The sequence below is a fragment of the Hydractinia symbiolongicarpus genome, chromosome 9 (assembly GCF_029227915.1).
Source record: "Hydractinia symbiolongicarpus strain clone_291-10 chromosome 9, HSymV2.1, whole genome shotgun sequence".
In the NCBI taxonomy this organism is placed as follows: Eukaryota; Metazoa; Cnidaria; class Hydrozoa; order Anthoathecata; family Hydractiniidae; genus Hydractinia; species Hydractinia symbiolongicarpus.
Window position 1 is genome coordinate 19,794,429 of NC_079883.1, and position 19,442 is coordinate 19,813,870.

General features: G+C 33.5%; 1 protein-coding gene across 1 annotated transcript in view; it reads left to right on the plus strand.

The window, feature by feature from the left end:
- The window catches only part of LOC130657345 (fumarate hydratase, mitochondrial-like), a 22,917-nt gene continuing 3,475 nt past the window's right edge, over positions 1-19,442 (plus strand). The window contains exons 1-7 of the mRNA XM_057460325.1: positions 1-195; positions 13,340-13,465; positions 13,558-13,668; positions 13,735-13,911; positions 14,129-14,284; positions 15,816-16,024; positions 16,697-16,884. Coding sequence (XP_057316308.1) covers positions 16-195; positions 13,340-13,465; positions 13,558-13,668; positions 13,735-13,911; positions 14,129-14,284; positions 15,816-16,024; positions 16,697-16,884 — 1,147 coding nt within the window. The 5' untranslated portion in view covers positions 1-15. The remainder of the gene's footprint in view (positions 196-13,339; positions 13,466-13,557; positions 13,669-13,734; positions 13,912-14,128; positions 14,285-15,815; positions 16,025-16,696; positions 16,885-19,442) is intronic.

Below are 19,442 nucleotides of genomic sequence, written 5' to 3' on the forward strand. Positions count from 1 at the left end.
TGAAATAATTTAAAAATGTTTTATGGACCACAATTTGGCCGATACGAACTAGCCACCAAACTAGCTTTTGATCCAGTCAAAACAACTTTCAAAATGTATGGCCTACGTGGTATTCAAGTTTTGTGTAGCGCACATGTCTGCAAAATTAACCACTTGTTGATTACCAGGGGATTTGCCTCTTCCTTATTAAGAATGGTAGGCTTACATTTGTTTTATTTTTTATGCCTTTACCACTAAAAACTAGCTAGCTAGCTATGTATTATTTATATGTTGTTTAGCCTTTTGTAGCCAGCTAGCCATACTTATTTATTTTGGTGAGTTTTGTGCAGCAGCTTGGAGCCAAAACATTCGTTCTAAAGCAACTTCAAAATACGTGACTTCGAGTTAGGACAATATTTTCCATTTTTCTCACTCATATGAAAGAGCTTGAAAGGTTGTCTAGGAATTTGAATATTTTTTTTAAAATCCTTGATTGGTTCTTTAGAATTTGGACTAAGAAGATTAACTAATTATGCATGATGTCATGTCTCAGCAAGGGAGTTAGTTTAACATTTTTAAAAAGTCATACAGAGTTAAAAATATTTTCTGGCCGTTAACTTTGACGGGTTTTGAACATTTTACATAATTTTTTTTATTTAGTTAGCTACCATAATTATGCTCAATGACGCATAGTCATGACGTCACAATTTCGCATAATTAGCGCTACTTTTAAGATCTTTTTAATATCTCGAGAACGGATAAAAATTTTTGAAAAAAATAAAAAGATTTCTAGACAACTTTCAAAGATCTTTCATATGAGCTCAACTTGATTTTTAGCCGTAGGTAACCTTTAAGACTTGTTAACATTGTAGATCATACTATGTTGAAATGCAATTACTTTCTTAGTAGTAAGAAAGTTATTGCATTCTTATTGCAGAAAAAGCTCTCACACTGAGGACTAATATTTTCACCAGTCACTATGTGTACAGTCCTGATCGCGAGTAACTATACACGAGTACGGGTACATTAAATGCCGAGTAAAGTGCAAGACGAGTATGAGCAATCAGCGAGTACACTACTCCATACCCTCGAGTATAGCCTCTTACGCATGCGAGTACAGTAAGTGAATGATTTGTGAGTGCGTGTGCGAGCATAAGATAAAAAACGGGAATTTGTCGTAGCGTAATTTTTATCGATAGCTCACATTCTGCTACCTTACACAAAAACTTTAATTTTTTTTTAATGTTTCAACAAATTCTCTTTAGTTTACATAAAAATGTATACGTTGCTGTAATGGCTCTTTATAACTTTGAATTTATCTAGTTAATTTCTCTCTGACGAGGAAACCCTTTGCTATTTACATCTGTTATCTAAATGCTTTATGCTAAATGTTTTGTTGCTACATTCAAACATCATTCCTTTTTCTTTGCAAGCATAAATTAAACAATGAACTCTGGAGACCAAATTAAGCCAACGAATTTTGAGTGAGTTCCCTAAATTATAAGTAGCTTTCAAGTCTATCGTGTAGCTATCAGCATTTCGCCATTTTGAAAGTTTAAAGGAGCATTTCAGCACTAAATTTCAGTTTGCTTGAAAGTTACGACTCTGTCGTAAGGCAATTGAGGTTCTCCCTCGTTCTGGCTATGATATATAGCTTGCGTTGGTGCGCACTTTCCCGCAGTTGAGTTGAATATAACGTGAATCAGTTTAGACTCGTCTGGCTCTTCGGAGTGTCAGGTCCCTGTGGCATGGTTCCAAATGGGACTGCTGATTCGATCGTAAATCAACAAAATGCCAGGGCTTAAAGTGTTAGCATGTAATCTCAATGCCAACTTCAACTCACTATTGATCAAAGAAAACTAACGAACAAAAAAAATAACACTGTGAAAATAGTGTTTTTCAATAAATCCAACACCAACATAAAAGCATATTGGGCGCAAGTGCATTCTTCGCCAGTTTCTCGATTAATTATATTGTTTGCCTTTCGAGCACGCTAGTGAGTCCTGTGTGAGTACAGTAGCAAAAATGTGCGAGTATTTTTGACGTACTCGTACGCCCATTATACTCGTCGCGTACTCGTGGAATACCCACGGAAGAAATTACTTGTACCCATAGTTTTATACTCGTGTATAGTTACTCGCGATCGGATTTCATGAAGAGAACAACACAATCAACAATTTTTTTGGAGGTGAAAAGTTTCCGTATTTTAGGTGAAGAGAGTGCTGATCTAGACACATTTTGGAGTGTTAGGAACAATGTTAGGAAGTTTAAGCAAAGATAATTTTTTGGAGCATAATCTAGATAGACGAGGGTGCTGATAAGCCGCATAAGCCGTAAAAAGAACATGCGTTTTCGGGCCAGTTCGGCGTTTTTAAAAAAATTTAGGTATTTGGCCGAAAAAACCCGCATAGTCGGGACTGCACTACAATGCCGGAAAAAAAAAGATTCACCATAAATTACTCTCAAAGAATTATTTAAAAAAGTATAAAAATTAAAGTGAACTAACTATATGGTAACTAAGCTCTGATAGTTTTGATAAGATTTACTTAATAAATAACTTATATATAAACTTTATTACCTCCTTTATCTTCAAGCGCGTTCTTTCAACTGTCGTCCACCATGTTTATGTTACAAGGTGTTGCATTTCGGGAATGTTCCGTGTGAGTTCGGGCGTGTTCGGAAAAGTGCGGGCGGTTTCGGCGGACAACCGTCAATTTAATTCGAAAAGTCGCCAGAACTCACCCTTATATATGCGGGCGTTTGCGGCTTATCGGCACCCTCTTTCTAGATAGCTAAGCATCCTTTCCAGACAGATTTTTATTGTGGTGACGCCACTCAATATCGTTTGTAGACCATTTTTCGCCGCCCTGTAAACTGTCATTAGCCACAGGAGATTAATTTTCGTGAGTTTTTGACAATTTTGCATAAATTAGTTCTGGCGAAAAATATTTTCTTTTTGAAAAATATCTCGCAAAATTTTTTCCCGGTCTTTTTCCGACTTACCAGTTTTTATTACCAAAAGTGAGTCAGTCGGAGGACGCGAACACAACATATTTTTGATCACGGCCTAATTATTCTTCCATTTCCACATTTTTTAGCATTCTCCCCCCTACGAACTAGGTTTGTTTTCACCCTGCAAAATTTTAAAAATGGCGGATGTAGCACAAATGTGATTCGTCAATTAAGCAAAATATCAATCATCGCTATGGCAACAAAGCTGAACCGAATTGCCGAATACATGGCACGCATAAATCTATTTTATTTTTTCTATTTTCCAATTTTTCTGGGTTTATTTTAGTCCTGTAAGTGGTGTAAAATTGCTAAAGATATTAACAAAACATCTTTTTTCATTTTAGGAAGTAATTTATAATAAGTAAATACCATATAAACAGTGAACAAAGAGACGCTGACTTGTGCAACTTTGTACTCACTGCCATGATATGCCATTTTGTTTGTAGTGCTAGTTACCCCCAACCTTGTCCCCAGGGTTAATATTTTCTCTGTAGATTATCCATAACGATACTAAAACCGGGGGTTATTTTTCTTTTATTTAGAGGATGTTCTTTTATACAGTTTAAAATTTTAAAATAAAATGTTCATACACACATGTACAGTACTGGAATCAGGACACCTAACATCGTGGACCACTTTTGCGTCTGTTATGATACATCTTTAAACATTATAATAATCACTTAATTAATGTCATGATATAATAATGCAATTAAATATATATAATTGTTTTTTTGTTTGTCTTTTAAATCAAAATTAGTTGTTTTACGCTTCTCTTTGTTTAGACAACTCCAATTAAAATAGTTGTTCTACAAGCCCGACCGACCCTAATTTTCAAGAAATCAAAAAAAAAAATAATAATAATAATAATATCAAGCAAAACAGTTTTAAAGAAAAAGATGGAAACAAACAAACATTTTTTTATCCCATATCCCATGTAACACCCTTCTTCGTTAGGGATCGTCTCAAAATGTTTATGTTTTTTTCGTATAATTTTACGACACTACAAAGTACTTCGTTTCATTAAACGAATGTCATAGTAAGTGCTTCATTGAAAATAAAAAATATAAACGAAATTTATACAAACTTTTTTAAAACATGATACGAACTTAACGAAGTTTTTTTATCATACAAAATGAAATGATACGAACTTTGAACGAAGTAAATTGCTATATGATTTTGAAACGAACTTCAAAAGTACCGGCGTAATTGCGCATAATTATGTCAATACGAAACCAATAGGGTGACCTTGCAGAAATGCAAACTTTATATCCAATGCCACACAATTCCAATTCTTGCAGGCTGCTATTCCAAAAAGCATATGAAGTGTGTCTTTAGCTGCAGTTGGTGAGCCACGTTGCAGTTTGTGCTCTTCCTCAAATCCTCTAACAACAAAACGTGCCTAAAACTTTAGAGGAATCCACTTCTTTTTCTGTGATAATCCATCTTGCCGATATCTTATTTTGTTTACCATCCGGAACCTTTTGAACGACATCAAACAATTTCAAGTTGTCTAATTCCTTCTGTTTTGCTTCAACTGCTTATAAAATATCATGTACATGTTCTGGAAGAATAACTACATTGACACTTTCACTTTTTTTCAATCTTCCACATCCTTAAAATCTAGGCACATTTCATCATTTGTACCTTCTTTCGTTATGTTGTACCAACTACTATACCTCCTTTTTCCACCTCTACTTATCACTTTCGCTAAAAACCATTTTGGTACACCTTTCATTTTCATTTCTTTGGGAAAATCATGTTCTTTTCTAACAGACACATGTTGTTCTCCTTGCAAATTCATTCCTACTTCCAGTACATCTAAAACATTTTCCTCATGTTTACTTCTGTTAAGTTGTTCTTGTTGCACAGGTGTTGCATTTTTTTTCAGCGTCTAAATCAATCACTACTTTTGCTGTTCTGTTCTCTGTTCTCTTTAAGATTTGTATTGTCAAGTTTATTCCGATTAGAGCCAGAAAATTCTTGGCCCACTCTAACTAATCGACAAGGTAGGACTCAAGGTAGGATATACAGTCCAGTCCAGATGTAAGCGTAAATGTACGCACAACTTGCAAAAATACTTTCTTTCATTCAAAAACACAATAAGATAACGAGTTCCTTTCAAATTGCACGAAAATAATTGCTTTGTGTTAAAAACAAAAGCATAGCGAGAAACATTGTTTATAAACAATACTCTGCGTGAGAGAAAATTAAAGGCAAAGGCTATTGAATTTTTATTTTTTTTTAACAACGAAACTAATTAAAGTAAGGCGATTTTAATTTCGATATATTTTAAAAACAAGCTCTTTTAAAAAAACAACAAATCCAATGGTCTAAATATTAAAAAAAAACTAATGCTGTTACTTTATAAAACTTTTAGTAATATTTATTTATCATCGAAACATATTTTTTAACATGCAAAACTTTTAAAAGTTCTTTTTATAAAAAGCAACGTTTAACAACGCAAACGGAAAAGCCCTACGTTCAAGACTTTTCCCTTCACGATAAAATTTCGAAAACAAATTAAATTTCAAAACCAAAGACAGAAAAAATATAAAAATAAAACTTTTGACGTTCTTAAAAGATCAAAACACTCATTGTGATTTTGTTTTTTAAATTTTAATACTGAAGAAAGAGTCTAAAAATATAACTTTTGAGGCGCATAAAAGAGGAAAACGCTCGTTGTGGGAACATTCTGTTCTGGTAATTATAAAAAGATACTAAGTCAAAAACGTGTTTTTTCTAAAAAATAAATCTTTGAAAAAGAGTTAGTACAAACTTTAAAAAATATTACTAAAAAAAGAGGCATAAAATTGCATATAGTCACTGTTATTTAGTTTCAGTCGTTGTAAGTACTCGTTCATCGCATTAACTATGCCTGCCTAAATCAATTTTTGGTTTGTTTGTGAAACATCGAAATACTGAAAAACAATCTGCTTTATATACTCCACTTTTTCCTTGTCTAAAGGTTCTTTTTGAACTAATTTACCGTTTACCATTTTGTTTATACCAAAAACGTTTTTTCCTTTTCTCTCCTCTACGGTAAAAATCTTCTTCATTAGTCTGGTTGCAAAATTTCCAACGTCATCGGTCAAATATGAGTTGGAAGGAATATGATGAAAACTGTGTTGTGAATGAATAGAAAATTGTTGGTGCAGTGGAGAGAATGGTTGGTGCGGTGGAGAAAATAGTTGGTGCGGTGGAGAAAATGGTTGGTGCGGTGGAGAAAACAGTCCGTGCTGTGAATAAGGTGCTATGTACGGTGGAATATTCATATGATGGTTTGACATAAACGGAGCTTATGGTTGATGAATTGAAAAGGTTAGTGCAAGTTGCTGTGAAGGTGTCACTTTTGGTTTAGGTGGCAAAACTGGTTTAGGTGGCGAATCTGGAATTACAATGTCAAAGTCATCCATGAATGAGTTGTTTTGTGGTTGCTGATTTTGCTGGTGAGTAAGTGGTGCTTTTGTTTCCTCCTTTAGTGCTGCTCCTGGTTGATTTGTTGTTTGTTGTTGTTGTTGCTGCTTAGGTGGTTGTGTGGCGTTATTTTTAGCTGGTGTTGATGTTGTCATACTAAAGTCAGTGGTGCTTGACATTCCACCCAAGGCTTAGCCAAATCCCTTTTCATATGCGATATCAAGATGACAACTTCCTATTAAAATTAAAAGAAATAATATTATTATATTATAAAAAATTTATAAGGTTCGGAATGGAAACACCAGAATAAAGAAAATACCTGTAATACGGTTTTCATCTCTTGTTGTCTGGGCGTTCTTAAGCAAGGTTCCAACAAAAAAACAAAACAATGTAAACACCGAAATAAAGAAAATACCTGTGATAGGGTTTTCATCTCTTGTTGCTGTTTCATCATCATTTTGACTGCGTCGAGGGTTGTTTTGCATGACGGACACGAATTACTTTCTTCTAGTATTTCGTTAAGAATTTGTTCCAGTACCAGGAGCAAGATTTACGACAGCAGTCTGAAAGAATAATATAAAGAGATGTTGGAAGATGCAAGATTTTTAAATCTTTTAGTTAATTTGAAAAGTTATTATTTATTATACGTACTGCTTCTTTTTGGACAGATACTTTCGTTTTTTTAATGTTGCCTTCTTGTTGTGTTTGTTGTTGTTTCTATTGTTTCCGTATTATTGTTGTTGTTGCGCCATGTTGTTTTTGTTGTTTCTGTGTTGTTATTGTCGTTGTTTCAGCGTGTTGTTGTTTGGTTTGGTCTTGTTGTTTTGTTTTTTCTGTGTTGTAGTTGGTGTTGTTCCACCATTTTGTTTTTGTGTTGCTGTTGTTATATGGTCTTTTCGTTTGCTTTTGCTGTTGATTTTCGCCAGCGAAGGCAGAATCTTTAAAATTGCCTGAGGAGATAGAGAGATAGATAGAGACAGCGCAGCTAGGCTGGACGCCCAAAACTTTCCAAATGAGTTTTAAGCCAATACAAATCCTAACAGTGCAACAGATTGTTTTATTATCCAACAATACTTTATTAAAGTTTATATGCTATCGAAAGTTAAAGCTCGTGCAGTGTAGCATAATGAAGATCGTCTTATAATGCGCCATCTTTGATGTTACGTCATTTCTTTCTGTACAATTTTTCAAGCACGTAGACTAAAGCTATATTCAGCAGAACTGATTAATTATTCATGAATTTTATTTTTATTTATTGAGTTGTATTTTAACATTGCAGGTTAGTTAAGGCCAGGATACACTTGTATAATATCATTAAATATATTCTATAATATAGTTATAATTTTTCTACAATATACTTATAATTTGTTAAAATATCGTTATAATTTCATTTAATTTCATAACATCGTTGGCACAACAACGCTAGCAGATAATAGATCTATTGTCACACAAACAAAAGGCATTAACCAGATCACCAACAGTGTTATTAAAATCAAACTCGTTTGATTTTATTCAAATATAGCCTTGCAGCAAATTATGAGGTTATGAAATTTATGTCAGGTGTTGAAATTATACATGTTATAAGAAATTATAAGAAATTATAACTCTATTTTAACATATTTTAAGAAATTATATTGATATTATAAGTTATATTTCAGTGATATTGTACAAGTGTATCAGACCCTTTACAATAATAATTGAGAATACTCAATGATTTGTTTACCCAATATTTCTCCGTTTTCAAGGTCAACTTCAAATTTTAAAATCTTTTAGGCTAATGGCAGAAATCTTTAAGCCCCTGGGCTTCTTGTTTTTAGTTAGTTTTGTTGTAGTGTCCGTGTTAGTGCTGATGTCGTCATCCTCACTTTCATTTTCGGAACGATAAATTTCAAGCTTGGATTGTCGTGCTGAAATTGATAATCAATTTCATTTGAAAATGAAAATTTAGGTCGTAATATTTTTAAATTTTTAAAAGGCGATCTAATGAAACTTTTCTATCACGGTTCTTTGTTTTTAAATATTAAAAACGCTATTTAAAAAGACTTTTTGTCACCGCTCTTAAATTTTTAAAACGCGATCTAACGACGCTTTTCTATCAAAATTAAAGTTTCAATCTTTATAAAAATAAATTATTTCTATCGCTTAAAAGCTTTATTTACCCTGTGGAACCAACAATGCCTTCTTGCTAGTCTATTTAGTTTCCACGCAAAACTTTTACATAATGAAACTATTAGACAATGGCTCTTTGTGTCACATGGGTAGAGTTATAACATTAACAATTATGCTATTGAGAATAATTATTTTCACACTATTTAACAATAGTTACGCGCAGTTATAATTAGATTATTTTTTTTAGGAATCTTTTGTTTATTACGCACAAGTCAATGACTGACAAGACTCACAAGATAATTACTAAGAACAAAAGACAAACAATTACTGCTTCCAAAAAAAGGTGTGAAACTTAAGCGTACACGTACGCTTACATCTGGACTGTACTGTACACACTGCCTTGCCGAACAAAAATAACCTTGCCGTCTTGACTAATAACTTTGGCAGAACCCCTCCACTGCAGTGAATCGTCACGTTTATAGTAAGCTTTCTCTCCAGTGTAATACTGTGTGTTAGTACTTCGATTCTGATGACACAAAGCTCTTCTTTACTCTTTCTGAAGCTTCAGCTTCCACAAAGGCTTTACGTGCATTATGAAGGGCATTAATATCTTTGTAAACACATATGATGCGGTTACACCTTCTAAAGCTTGTGGATTTGCATTTAACACTGATGGCAAATTTGGATTTCATCAGAAAACTAATTGATAGGAACTCTAACCAGAATTCATATGCAAGGAATTCTTGGCAGACCAAACCAACTTGCAACTTGGATATCATCAAGAATCTTTCTCAAACAATCATCTACAATTGCATGATTTCTTTCACACAGTCGATTTTGCCATGGATTACAAGCTGCTTGGTTAAAAACTTTAATATTTAGGGTATCACACATATCTCGGTACTCTTCATTACCAAATTCTCCTCCATTGTTTGCTAAAAAGCATCAAGGAACACCAAATCCATTACCACTCCACAACTGTATGGTTTGGTGATAATAACAGAAAGGTAATTTGCTTTGCATTACTGTAGCTAAAGTGAATTGAGTAATAATGAATATACTGAATATGTGCCTATACCCTTACAGTATCCTTTACTTCAATATATTTACTGAGATAGGTGAAAAGCCCAGTCATACAACACAATAATAAACTAATCTAAAAGATAACAATAGTAAACATCTTAAACATCCTGTATATACCGATAACCTTCCTTACAGGCATCCTCTGAATCTTTTTCAATAGCAGTAAACAAACTGTCCTAAGTGCTGAAAGAGTACTATCCTGCAATTATAATATTAGTAGACACTTTAACTTGTTAAATAATTAGGGATCGTCTCCAAGATCTTTTCAGTTTTGATACGAATTGAAACGATTTTCATCGTATGGAAATCGTTTCAATATTTTTTTCACATCGTTTCATAATCGTATCATGAAACGAATTAAATGTTTCATATTTTATTTGCGAAACGATTTTGTATGAACTACGTAAAAATGAAACAATTGTGAAACTCTTTTGAAACTATTTTGAAACGATTAGAAAAAATTCTGAAACGATTTCATACGATTCTCAAAATATTATTTGTGATACGATGTAAAAGTCTTTGAAGTTATTGAAACGAATTTTGAAACAATGTTGAACTAATTAAAAACCAATTAAACTTATATATAAATGTAAAAGTATTGTTTGTCTTTCTTTTATACAACACAACTTCACATCATCAACAACATCTTTTATCGTAAATATCGTAAAACAGTTTTTCAAAACTAAAAATAAACAGTTTTTCTTAAAACTAACAGTTTCCTTTAAAATGAAAAATATTCCCATGAAAAAAAAATTAAGAACGAAGAACGGCGATAGAAAAGCTTTTTTAGATCGCATTTTAAAAATTTTAGAACAAAATGTGGCGATAGAAATGCTTTTTTAGATCGCATTTTAAAAATTTAATAATGAAGAACGGCGATAGAAATACTTTTTTAGATTGCATTTTAAAAGTTTAAGAATGAAAAGCAGCGATAGAAATGCTTTTTTAGATCGCATTTTAAAAATTTAAGAACGAAAGGCGGCGATAGAAAAACCTATGTGACAGTGCATAGGTTTTATTGAGGGACCTTTATTAGATTAATAATTTCTTTTATTCTTTTATGTTAAAAGAATGTAAAAGAAACACCTTGAACGATTTTGAAACGATCTAAAATAAATATACTGAAACGATCATAATAACACGATTTTGATACGAATTATGGTATGTGAAACGATTTCAAGTAAATATAATAACTTGAAATGATTATGAAACGATTATGAAACAATTTTATTTTTTAATGAAATGATTTACAAAATAGTACTTTAAAATCGTTTCAAATTCGTATCACATGCTATGCTAATTAAAAAATGAAACGATTTGAAACGATTTTTTGAAATGATCTCGGAGATGATCCTTACTGGAAAAATATGTACACCCCGAGTGAAGTCACTAAAAGTGAAAAGGAGATGACAGTTAATTTAATTAATCTTATGGATAAACATTTTCTGGAATAACTTGTATCCGAGCCAACACATATCCAAGGAAATGTTTTGAATAATGTTTACTAACAATACTGATATTGTCCACAAGATAAAGATCTCTAAGCCTGTCCTGAGAAGTTATACTGATCACTTATTTGTTGAATTTCAACTAATTTGAAAAACTTAAAAGACAGAATGAGCAAAAAAAGGAGAGATCATTCATTCATCTATATTTAAGCAACTCAACTTTCATAACAATGAAGTATGTTGGGATGATATAAAAAATGACTTGTCTGCTATGCATTGGGAGCAGATATTTGCTAATCTTAATAAATATGAAATGATTAAAAAACTTTGAATGCAAGTTATGAAATATCTGTGAAACATTGTACTCAAATCAAAAAAACTATTTGCAGAAGAAGAACATCATTTCTTGTAACCGCTATCAGTCTTTCGCCTTGGCACACGCCTAAATTGTTTCAGGTGTGTGATTAATCGCACGCCTGAAAAATAAATATTGAGTTTTCAAAACCAACCTTTAAAATCCATTTTGTAGCGTGCGATGGCAGCCCTTGAAAGAATTTTTGGAGATTCTTCAGACAAAACGTCCAATAGATTTCCGTCATTGTCGGACACTTTTAGATCTCAGAAATTATTTAATAGTCCTGGTCCTTTTAATCAACAAGCAAGCCTATTCATAGCCAACCTGACCATCCTAGCTAATTCACCGACTCCTGACTTAGTTAAAAGAACTACGTAGACATAAATCTCTTTTGCCTGGCCCCTTTGTCGTTGGTAACCAGGTCTTACACAAGAAATCCAGCCATGCGGTTCTTAACTAATGCGGAGGTGAACGCCGACGGAGCACGGATGAAGCAAGTCTGCAAAACTGCACTTACAAGCGGAATAGACATTTTATCATGGATTTAATTGTAGATAATTTCTTCAGGTTCGAATTTAATGGATTTTTTCTTTATGCATGTAAAAACGAAACCCACATGCGGTGTAAATTTTTTGTCCACCACGTGGATAAACATTTTTTTAACTTGAAAACAAGCATATTTTTGCCTATTTGCTTGTAATGACCTTAAAAGTGAACAATAAATATAAAAATGACAGTAGGGTCATGCATACTATTTCGGACATGTATGAAGTTAAGATTGAGAGAGTCGCTATACCAGTAGACACTCGATCATCGTGTTTGGGGTTCACGATTTAAAACGTCCCCCACCTTTCTACCGCAAAATGAATGCGCAACAAAAAACCATTCTTTGCACATGCGCTTTACATCGCACGCGTTACTTGATTTACACATGCGAATCATCGCACACCTACTCAAATACTCCTGAAAAAGACTGCTATATAGATGCTATGTTGATGTTTCTTGCATATTCGTCACCATACATGTAATTCACAAATGCCTGTTTGAGCAACTTTATGAATGAAATGCTCACCTTTTTTCTTGCTCTTTTCTGAAGTGGAGCCATGCTAAAACTAAAAAGGTGTTGATGTTTTTAATTTTTTTAAATTATGTGCAGGCTGTTTTGGACAAAGACGTATATGCAGGCTATCCGCACCCTTGTTAAATCTCTCAAAGGAGGCTCTCCTTTTTAGCACTTTTTGTATGCTTTGCTCCATTGTTAAGAATGATTCCATTTATAAAATATATGACATTTTTTCTCTCCAGTTTGTTTACAAAGTTGTTTTTCTCTTTTTCGAAGTATTTGCCATCATGCCTCACTAAAAACTCATTTTTTGCATTGAGTCTTAATTAAGTTTATAGATACGAGTGTCATCGACACAGCAGCCTTTATCATGGTTCATAAAAAAAACACATTCCGTGGTATTAAAATGAAAGTTACTTTACAAGAAATATCATTTTAAAGAATGTTTTTCTTTGAGCTGTTAAAATATGCTAAAAAAAAGTCACGGTGACATGCAAAAAGTGTGAAACTTTCAGGTAATTGAATACTTGTACATCATTTATTTCTCCTAACTTCAGAATAAAAACACGTGCACAAAAATTCAAAATGTGTGAACCTGATAAACAATATTTTTGAAAAATATGAAACGTATTTTCCTTGTTTTATCCTATTTCCTGATTTATTTTTGCAACTTATTGGTCACCCCCCAAAATTAAATGCGAGCCTAAGTAAAACAAAATTTTCTAGGTACACAACCCTAACAATTATAATATAAAAAATAGCCTTTTTGGCCATTTCTCTAGATTTCTAGACAGCGTTGGCTGACCAATGCCTTACAGTTGATATGCTATGCAAGCTTGGCATGTTTCTAACTTTTGCATTTTTTTTTTATTTTAGACTGGAGTGCGCATAGAATCTGACACAATGGGTGAAATTGAAGTACCTAGTGACAAATACTATGGTGCTCAAACAGCTCGCTCCATAAAAAATTTTCCAATTGGTGATGAAACTGAACGCATGCCAGTAAGAGTTTAAAGACGTTTATCCTGGAATATAAATAACATCTCTAGTTGTACCTCTAATACGTTTGGGTTTACATATTTTTTATCTATTAGGTGGCAGTTATACAAGCACTTGGTATTCTTAAAAAAGCAGCTGCCCAAATCAATATGGAATTTGGACTTGATGCTCAATTAGCAGAATACATCTCAAAAGCCTGTGATGAGGTAAAATAAAGGTCAACCACTTTACTGAACATTTTTTTATTTGATTGTTGAGTTCTCCTACATTAGGTTATTGATGGTACTCTGAAAGAGCATTTCCCATTGGTTGTTTGGCAAACTGGTTCTGGAACTCAAAGTAACATGAACGTTAATGAAGTGATCAGTAATCGAGCCAATGAAATGTTGGGGACACCCCTAGGAACCAAATCACCCGTCCATCCAAATGATCATGTCAATAAAAGTCAGGTACTAAAGGACAAAACTTTTTTCTCATACCAAATTTGTTTTTTGGCAAAAGCATTAAATAAATTCTTACATGACTTTCAGTACACACTTACTTTGTATACGTAGTAATTTTTGTGGCAAGTCATTTTGCAAACCAGTCGTTTAAGACTGAATTTACTATTGTAGTAAACACAATAGTATTTACAGAAATATTTATACACCTTACATCTGACTTTAGAGTTCTAATGATACCTTTCCCACTGCCATGCATATTGCTTGTGGCAAAATGGTGAATGACGTGTTACTACCTGGACTTAAAAAGCTGCACAGTTCACTCAATGCAAAGTCCAAAGAGTTTAAAGATGTCATAAAGATTGGACGTACTCACACGCAGGTAATTTTTGCACCTACCTGGTACAGGTGAGGTCCTATAAATTGACCTGTGTCCGTCTGTCCGTTGCCTGCTTTTCTCAGTATTGAATCATTTGTTTTTTTCTGATTTTTGCACAGATATAGAGAACAATAGTCCCTTAAATGTGAGGAAGTCAGTTTTTAAAGAAAAAATCTTAACGACTCAAAACTGGTGGATTTTGCGAAAAATGAGCCAAAACGATCCAACAATATGGATTTTACGATATTTCTCAGGATTGAATAAAAATTGTTCTGATGTTTTTGCACAATGGCAGGGAACAATAGACCCTAGAATGTGACAAAGTCAGTTTTCTAAAAACAATTGGCATAAAAAATAACGGATTTATGCGCAAAATGGTCTAAAAATATGGTTTTATGACATTTCTCCAGATTGGATTATAAGTTAATTAATAAACCAATGTAGGTCCATTGAAGTTTTACTTGTCAATATTTTGATTCTGATCAGAGTGGCAACAAAAATAGGATTGCACTGAAGTCTCCTCAAAAGTGGCAAAATTTGACGAATATCTTTAAGTTTTTGCCATATTAGAGTTTAAGGAAGTATACCTTGATGTTTCTCAACTTTAATTAAACCTCACTATAACTTTTTTGCAACCTGATTTTATTATTTATTTTACAATCTATTTTAGTAAGTGCTCTGTTAAGGCTCAAAAACACGATCCCCTTCAAGTGTTAATTTTTTTAAAAAAAATAGACGTGGTTGAGTTTATTTGCTAATGAAAAAAAAATACTCTTTTAATTTGATAAAGGGGTGCTGAGGTACTTTTACAAGTTAGACTTACCCGAAAGATTTTCATGAGAATTTTCCAATAACATATCTACTTTTTGTTGAAAGTTTATGTATATATCACCAGATATTGCTTTTAAAATATTTATTTTTCTTGCCATCTCGACTGCTGCTTCACACTTTTTACCAACAGACCATTCAAATTTACTGCACTTTTTAAGCTCTTTACACCCAGGAGAAGCACTTGCCCTACAGGAGGCCGTTTCGGAATTAAGTCTATGATCAGCCTATGTTATAGGAACAATAGTGCATATGTAAGATATAAGTAGCCCTGCACATTATTTTCCCAAGATTAGTTACCACTTGGGAACAAATAAAAAAATATTTTTATTTTTTGAAAAAAATAAGCGTTTGTGGAGAGCTTTTGTTTCACTGCAACGAGAAGGCACCTGTTCAGACTGAAAAGATAAACTGAAGATAGTTTGAAAATTTTTAACGAATAAGAAGGTCGAAGCAGTGGTCGAGCGAGAAGAAAAAAGCTGTGTGTGGAGTCATATGAAGTTTTAACAAAAAGTCGCGATATCGTTTAGAATTTCTCATGCAAATCTTTCAGGTGAGTCTATCGTTTAAATGTCACTCGAAATGCCTTTAACCTAAGCCTTGTAAGGCAGTTTAGAACTTGATGCTGATAAAGTGGAGCATCAGCATGTTGTCTAAAAGCCCATCATGACTGTGATATTTTATTTTGTTTCTTCGATTTTATTAGGATGCCACTCCGTTGACTTTGGGTCAGGAATTTAGCGGTTACGCAACACAAATCGAAAATGGTATCAGCAGAATTGAAGCAGCTTTGCCACACATTTACCAATTAGCCATTGGTGGAACTGCTGTCGGAACAGGGTTAAATACTCCTATAGGCTTTGCTGAAAGGATGGCTCAAAAAATCGCTCAGCTTACTAATCTACCATATGTCAGGTGGGACACTTTTAAAAAAGCATATTATTTGGGGGAATCGTCTCAAAATAAAATTTTAATACGCTGAAAAAAAAATTGTTTTTGTGTCCATGTTTTTTTGATTTTTTCCAAAAATATTTGACATTTGCGTAATTTCCCTTTATTTTGCGTCTTCTACGCTTATAATGTACACGCAACAAGATTTGATGCGTGTGAGATTTTCTTATTGTTATACATATGTTTTTTGTGTAAGCATAACTCTTATAAGCATATTGAGGGTAAGATATATAAATTTATTGCATATTGCTCAGCCTTGGTGAATCCTTCTGATGTAATGTGTTTTTTACTTATTTCCTGGGTATTATACGCAGTTTTTAAAGATAAATTAACACCACTACATTACACTATCTAATCTTTATCTTGCGTAATTATACTTTTAATTTTGCGTTTGTTTTTTTAAGCTAAAAGCAGGACCATTTCATCTTGCCCACATTGCTCATAAGGCAACGTTAAGTTTTGTTATGTTTTTCTTCGATATAGCATAGCGCAAGCATACTCTAAGCCTGATTGTATTTTTAGCATAAGCATATGCAGGCCTGATTTTAAATTTTCACTTGCTTATAAAAAAAACATGTATAAGTTGGAATTGCAATGTTTTTTATTGTAGCAAATTTGTGTATTTGTTGTTTTCAGCGCACCAAACAAATTCGAAGCTTTGGCAGCTCATGACGCGTTAGTTGAGTTGAGTGGTGCTCTAAACGTGGTTGCTTGCAGTGTTATGAAAATCGCCAATGATATCCGATTTTTAGGATCAGGCCCGCGGTGTGGCTTAGGAGAATTACTTTTACCAGAAAACGAGCCTGGGAGCAGTATTATGCCTGGTGAGTAAATTTATGACTATTGCAAAACAAGATCATCTACATAATCTAAATCACTCCTGCAGTGACGTTTTAAGACATAAAAAGCTCTTTAGAGGAAAGTAAAAAATGTATACAATGAAACCTTTATTTAGCAGACATTTTGTTGCGGAAAAAATGTTTGCGGGTGACCGATTTTTAAAATGTTTGTGGATATGAGACAAACTTGTTAAAGTGTCGCAAAATTTCTGCAAATTTGTACAAAGTACTAAAAAGCCAGTAACACTTGATGATTTGATTAAGTTTTTTTCACCTTGTTGAAAATTAATGACATGTTTTATTCATACCCTTTTTTCTTAAGCAGCACAAGTTGTTGTGTAAGCATCTCTCGTTTGATTTTCGATATTCAGTACGTTTTTACCTAACATATCTCGCAAACTGTTATCGTTATTCAATCCATTTTCACTCAACCACTTCAAATTGGGTTGTTGCTTCGTCTTTTTTTTGTCCAAAAATAGACAAGAACCTTAATTATGATAATACTCTGAGTTGTTCGCAAAGTTTTTGTATATGGGTAACTTGTAATGTTTCGCAAACATGCTCGTTCTTCACCGACCAACTTCTTTGGCTATCGTTTTCATTGGTACCCTTATGACCTCTGCGTGCTGGTGGATGCATTCCTGGTAAAGTGGACACTAAAGGTCTTAATGACCACCCTTCAAGCCTAAGAAATTTTAACATATTTAGCAATGTTGGTATCTCCGGTAGGCTTACGGGAGTATGCCTTAGATAGGGTTATTTCATTTCGTTGCTTTATCTAGTTGTCTTTGTCATGATTGTAGAAATGTAAAAAATGTACATGTCTGAAGATTGGTGAGAAATGTGCATCTTCAGGGCAGCCATTGTCTGGAATTTTTGGCCACTTCATAGACACAACAAGGTGACTAGTTTTTTCGTTAGAAACTCTAAGTCTAAGTATTTGTTACGAGGCAAGGTCGTCATGTAGTTTAATATAACATAAGTCATATATTTCAGTGTGTTATTGCAGTGGGTTGGGAAGCACATAGCTTGAAAAGACCTTTAATTAATTTGCTGACGTCCTCATTTTTACCGGAACTTGTTCCTGCATTATTTGGTAATAAAGTTGACAGGGCTGAGCAATGTTTCAATAACTTGCCTTTTCCACTTTCAACAGTAAGGAAAGGAAGTCCATGCCTTGTTTGTAAGTAGCTCTACAGTTTTCTGGGATTTCCCCCCTTTTACCGCACTCCAGCTATTTCCTTAATTATAGGTTATATATAAATTGTTTTTTTTCTGACCAAGATGCTGTCAACAGTTGTTTTAATTCGTCAGAACATGGCTGTGGTTTATTGCCTCCCTGAGACAATTACTATCCGAAAATTTACGTTTCGATGCAGTGGATGAAGAACACCTGGTTGTAGCAGTAGTAGGTCCAAGAAAGAAATTATTGTTTCACCTAGAGTGAAACAATAATTTCTTTGATTATACCATATACACCATGGTTGATTGATTAGGCCAGCCCAGAACGGTGGATACCTACTGCCTTATCATATGGATCATGCGAAGGGTGTTATCCTACTCGCAAAGAGGTTTATTTCTGGTTGGAAGTCTAGTTCTTTTAGAGCGTGAAAAAATTTCAGAATTTCGTTGAACATCTATTCTGTTCTCCTTTCCTGTTGTCGTGACTCTCTGTCTGCTTCATCGTTAAGAATTCCGAGAAAATGCGTAGCAATTATCCAATTATTTTGCTTATTTCCCATTTGCAAATGCTATGTGTAACCGTATACTTATACTTTCCACTACTCACTAAAATGCGTCTATCATGGCGGTAGAGGCTAATGTAATCTGCTTATCATAGTTTCCAGCACTCTTTTTTAAAGACTCGATTTTTCAGTCTTTCGTAGCTCTATAGTAGAATCTACCATTGGTATCCCTGACGTCCACAATTAGGCTTAGAATGGCTGAAAAATAAGAACACAATAAGAACATAGCGAGAGCTGAAGTTTTACTGATAAGACTCTTGAAAAACACACACACACTCAAAAACATGGGGAACATCTTTCAAGAAAAAATTTTTACTGAATCAAAATTGTTACTATTATTCGAAACATGTATTATACGTACAACAAAATAAATTTAAAATACTCAAAATATAGAAATGTAAGAACAATTTCAAGCTATAAACAAAGATAAAAAAAAGTGTATATCAAGCTTAGCTACAGTACATACTAATAATATTTTTATAAGAACAAAATACTTAAGGTATACTTATATAAGACTAAAGCAAATTTTAAACTTTCTAACTTTCCATGTGTCTCTTTGCTTTGTTGTGGTGGAGTTTGATTCAGAGATATACCGAATCCCCGGACCACATCCAAAATGTTTTGGTCTTTCGTTATCACTTCTCAATTTTTTAGAAAATATTTTAACCTCCCTGCTATTACATTTCTGTTTATCCACTATAATAAATCGAAAAAAAATTTTATCACTGGATGTACATTTTTCAGTGTATGGAGGAAGTAACTCTCTCTTTTTGGAAACAAATGAGATAAATTGCTCAC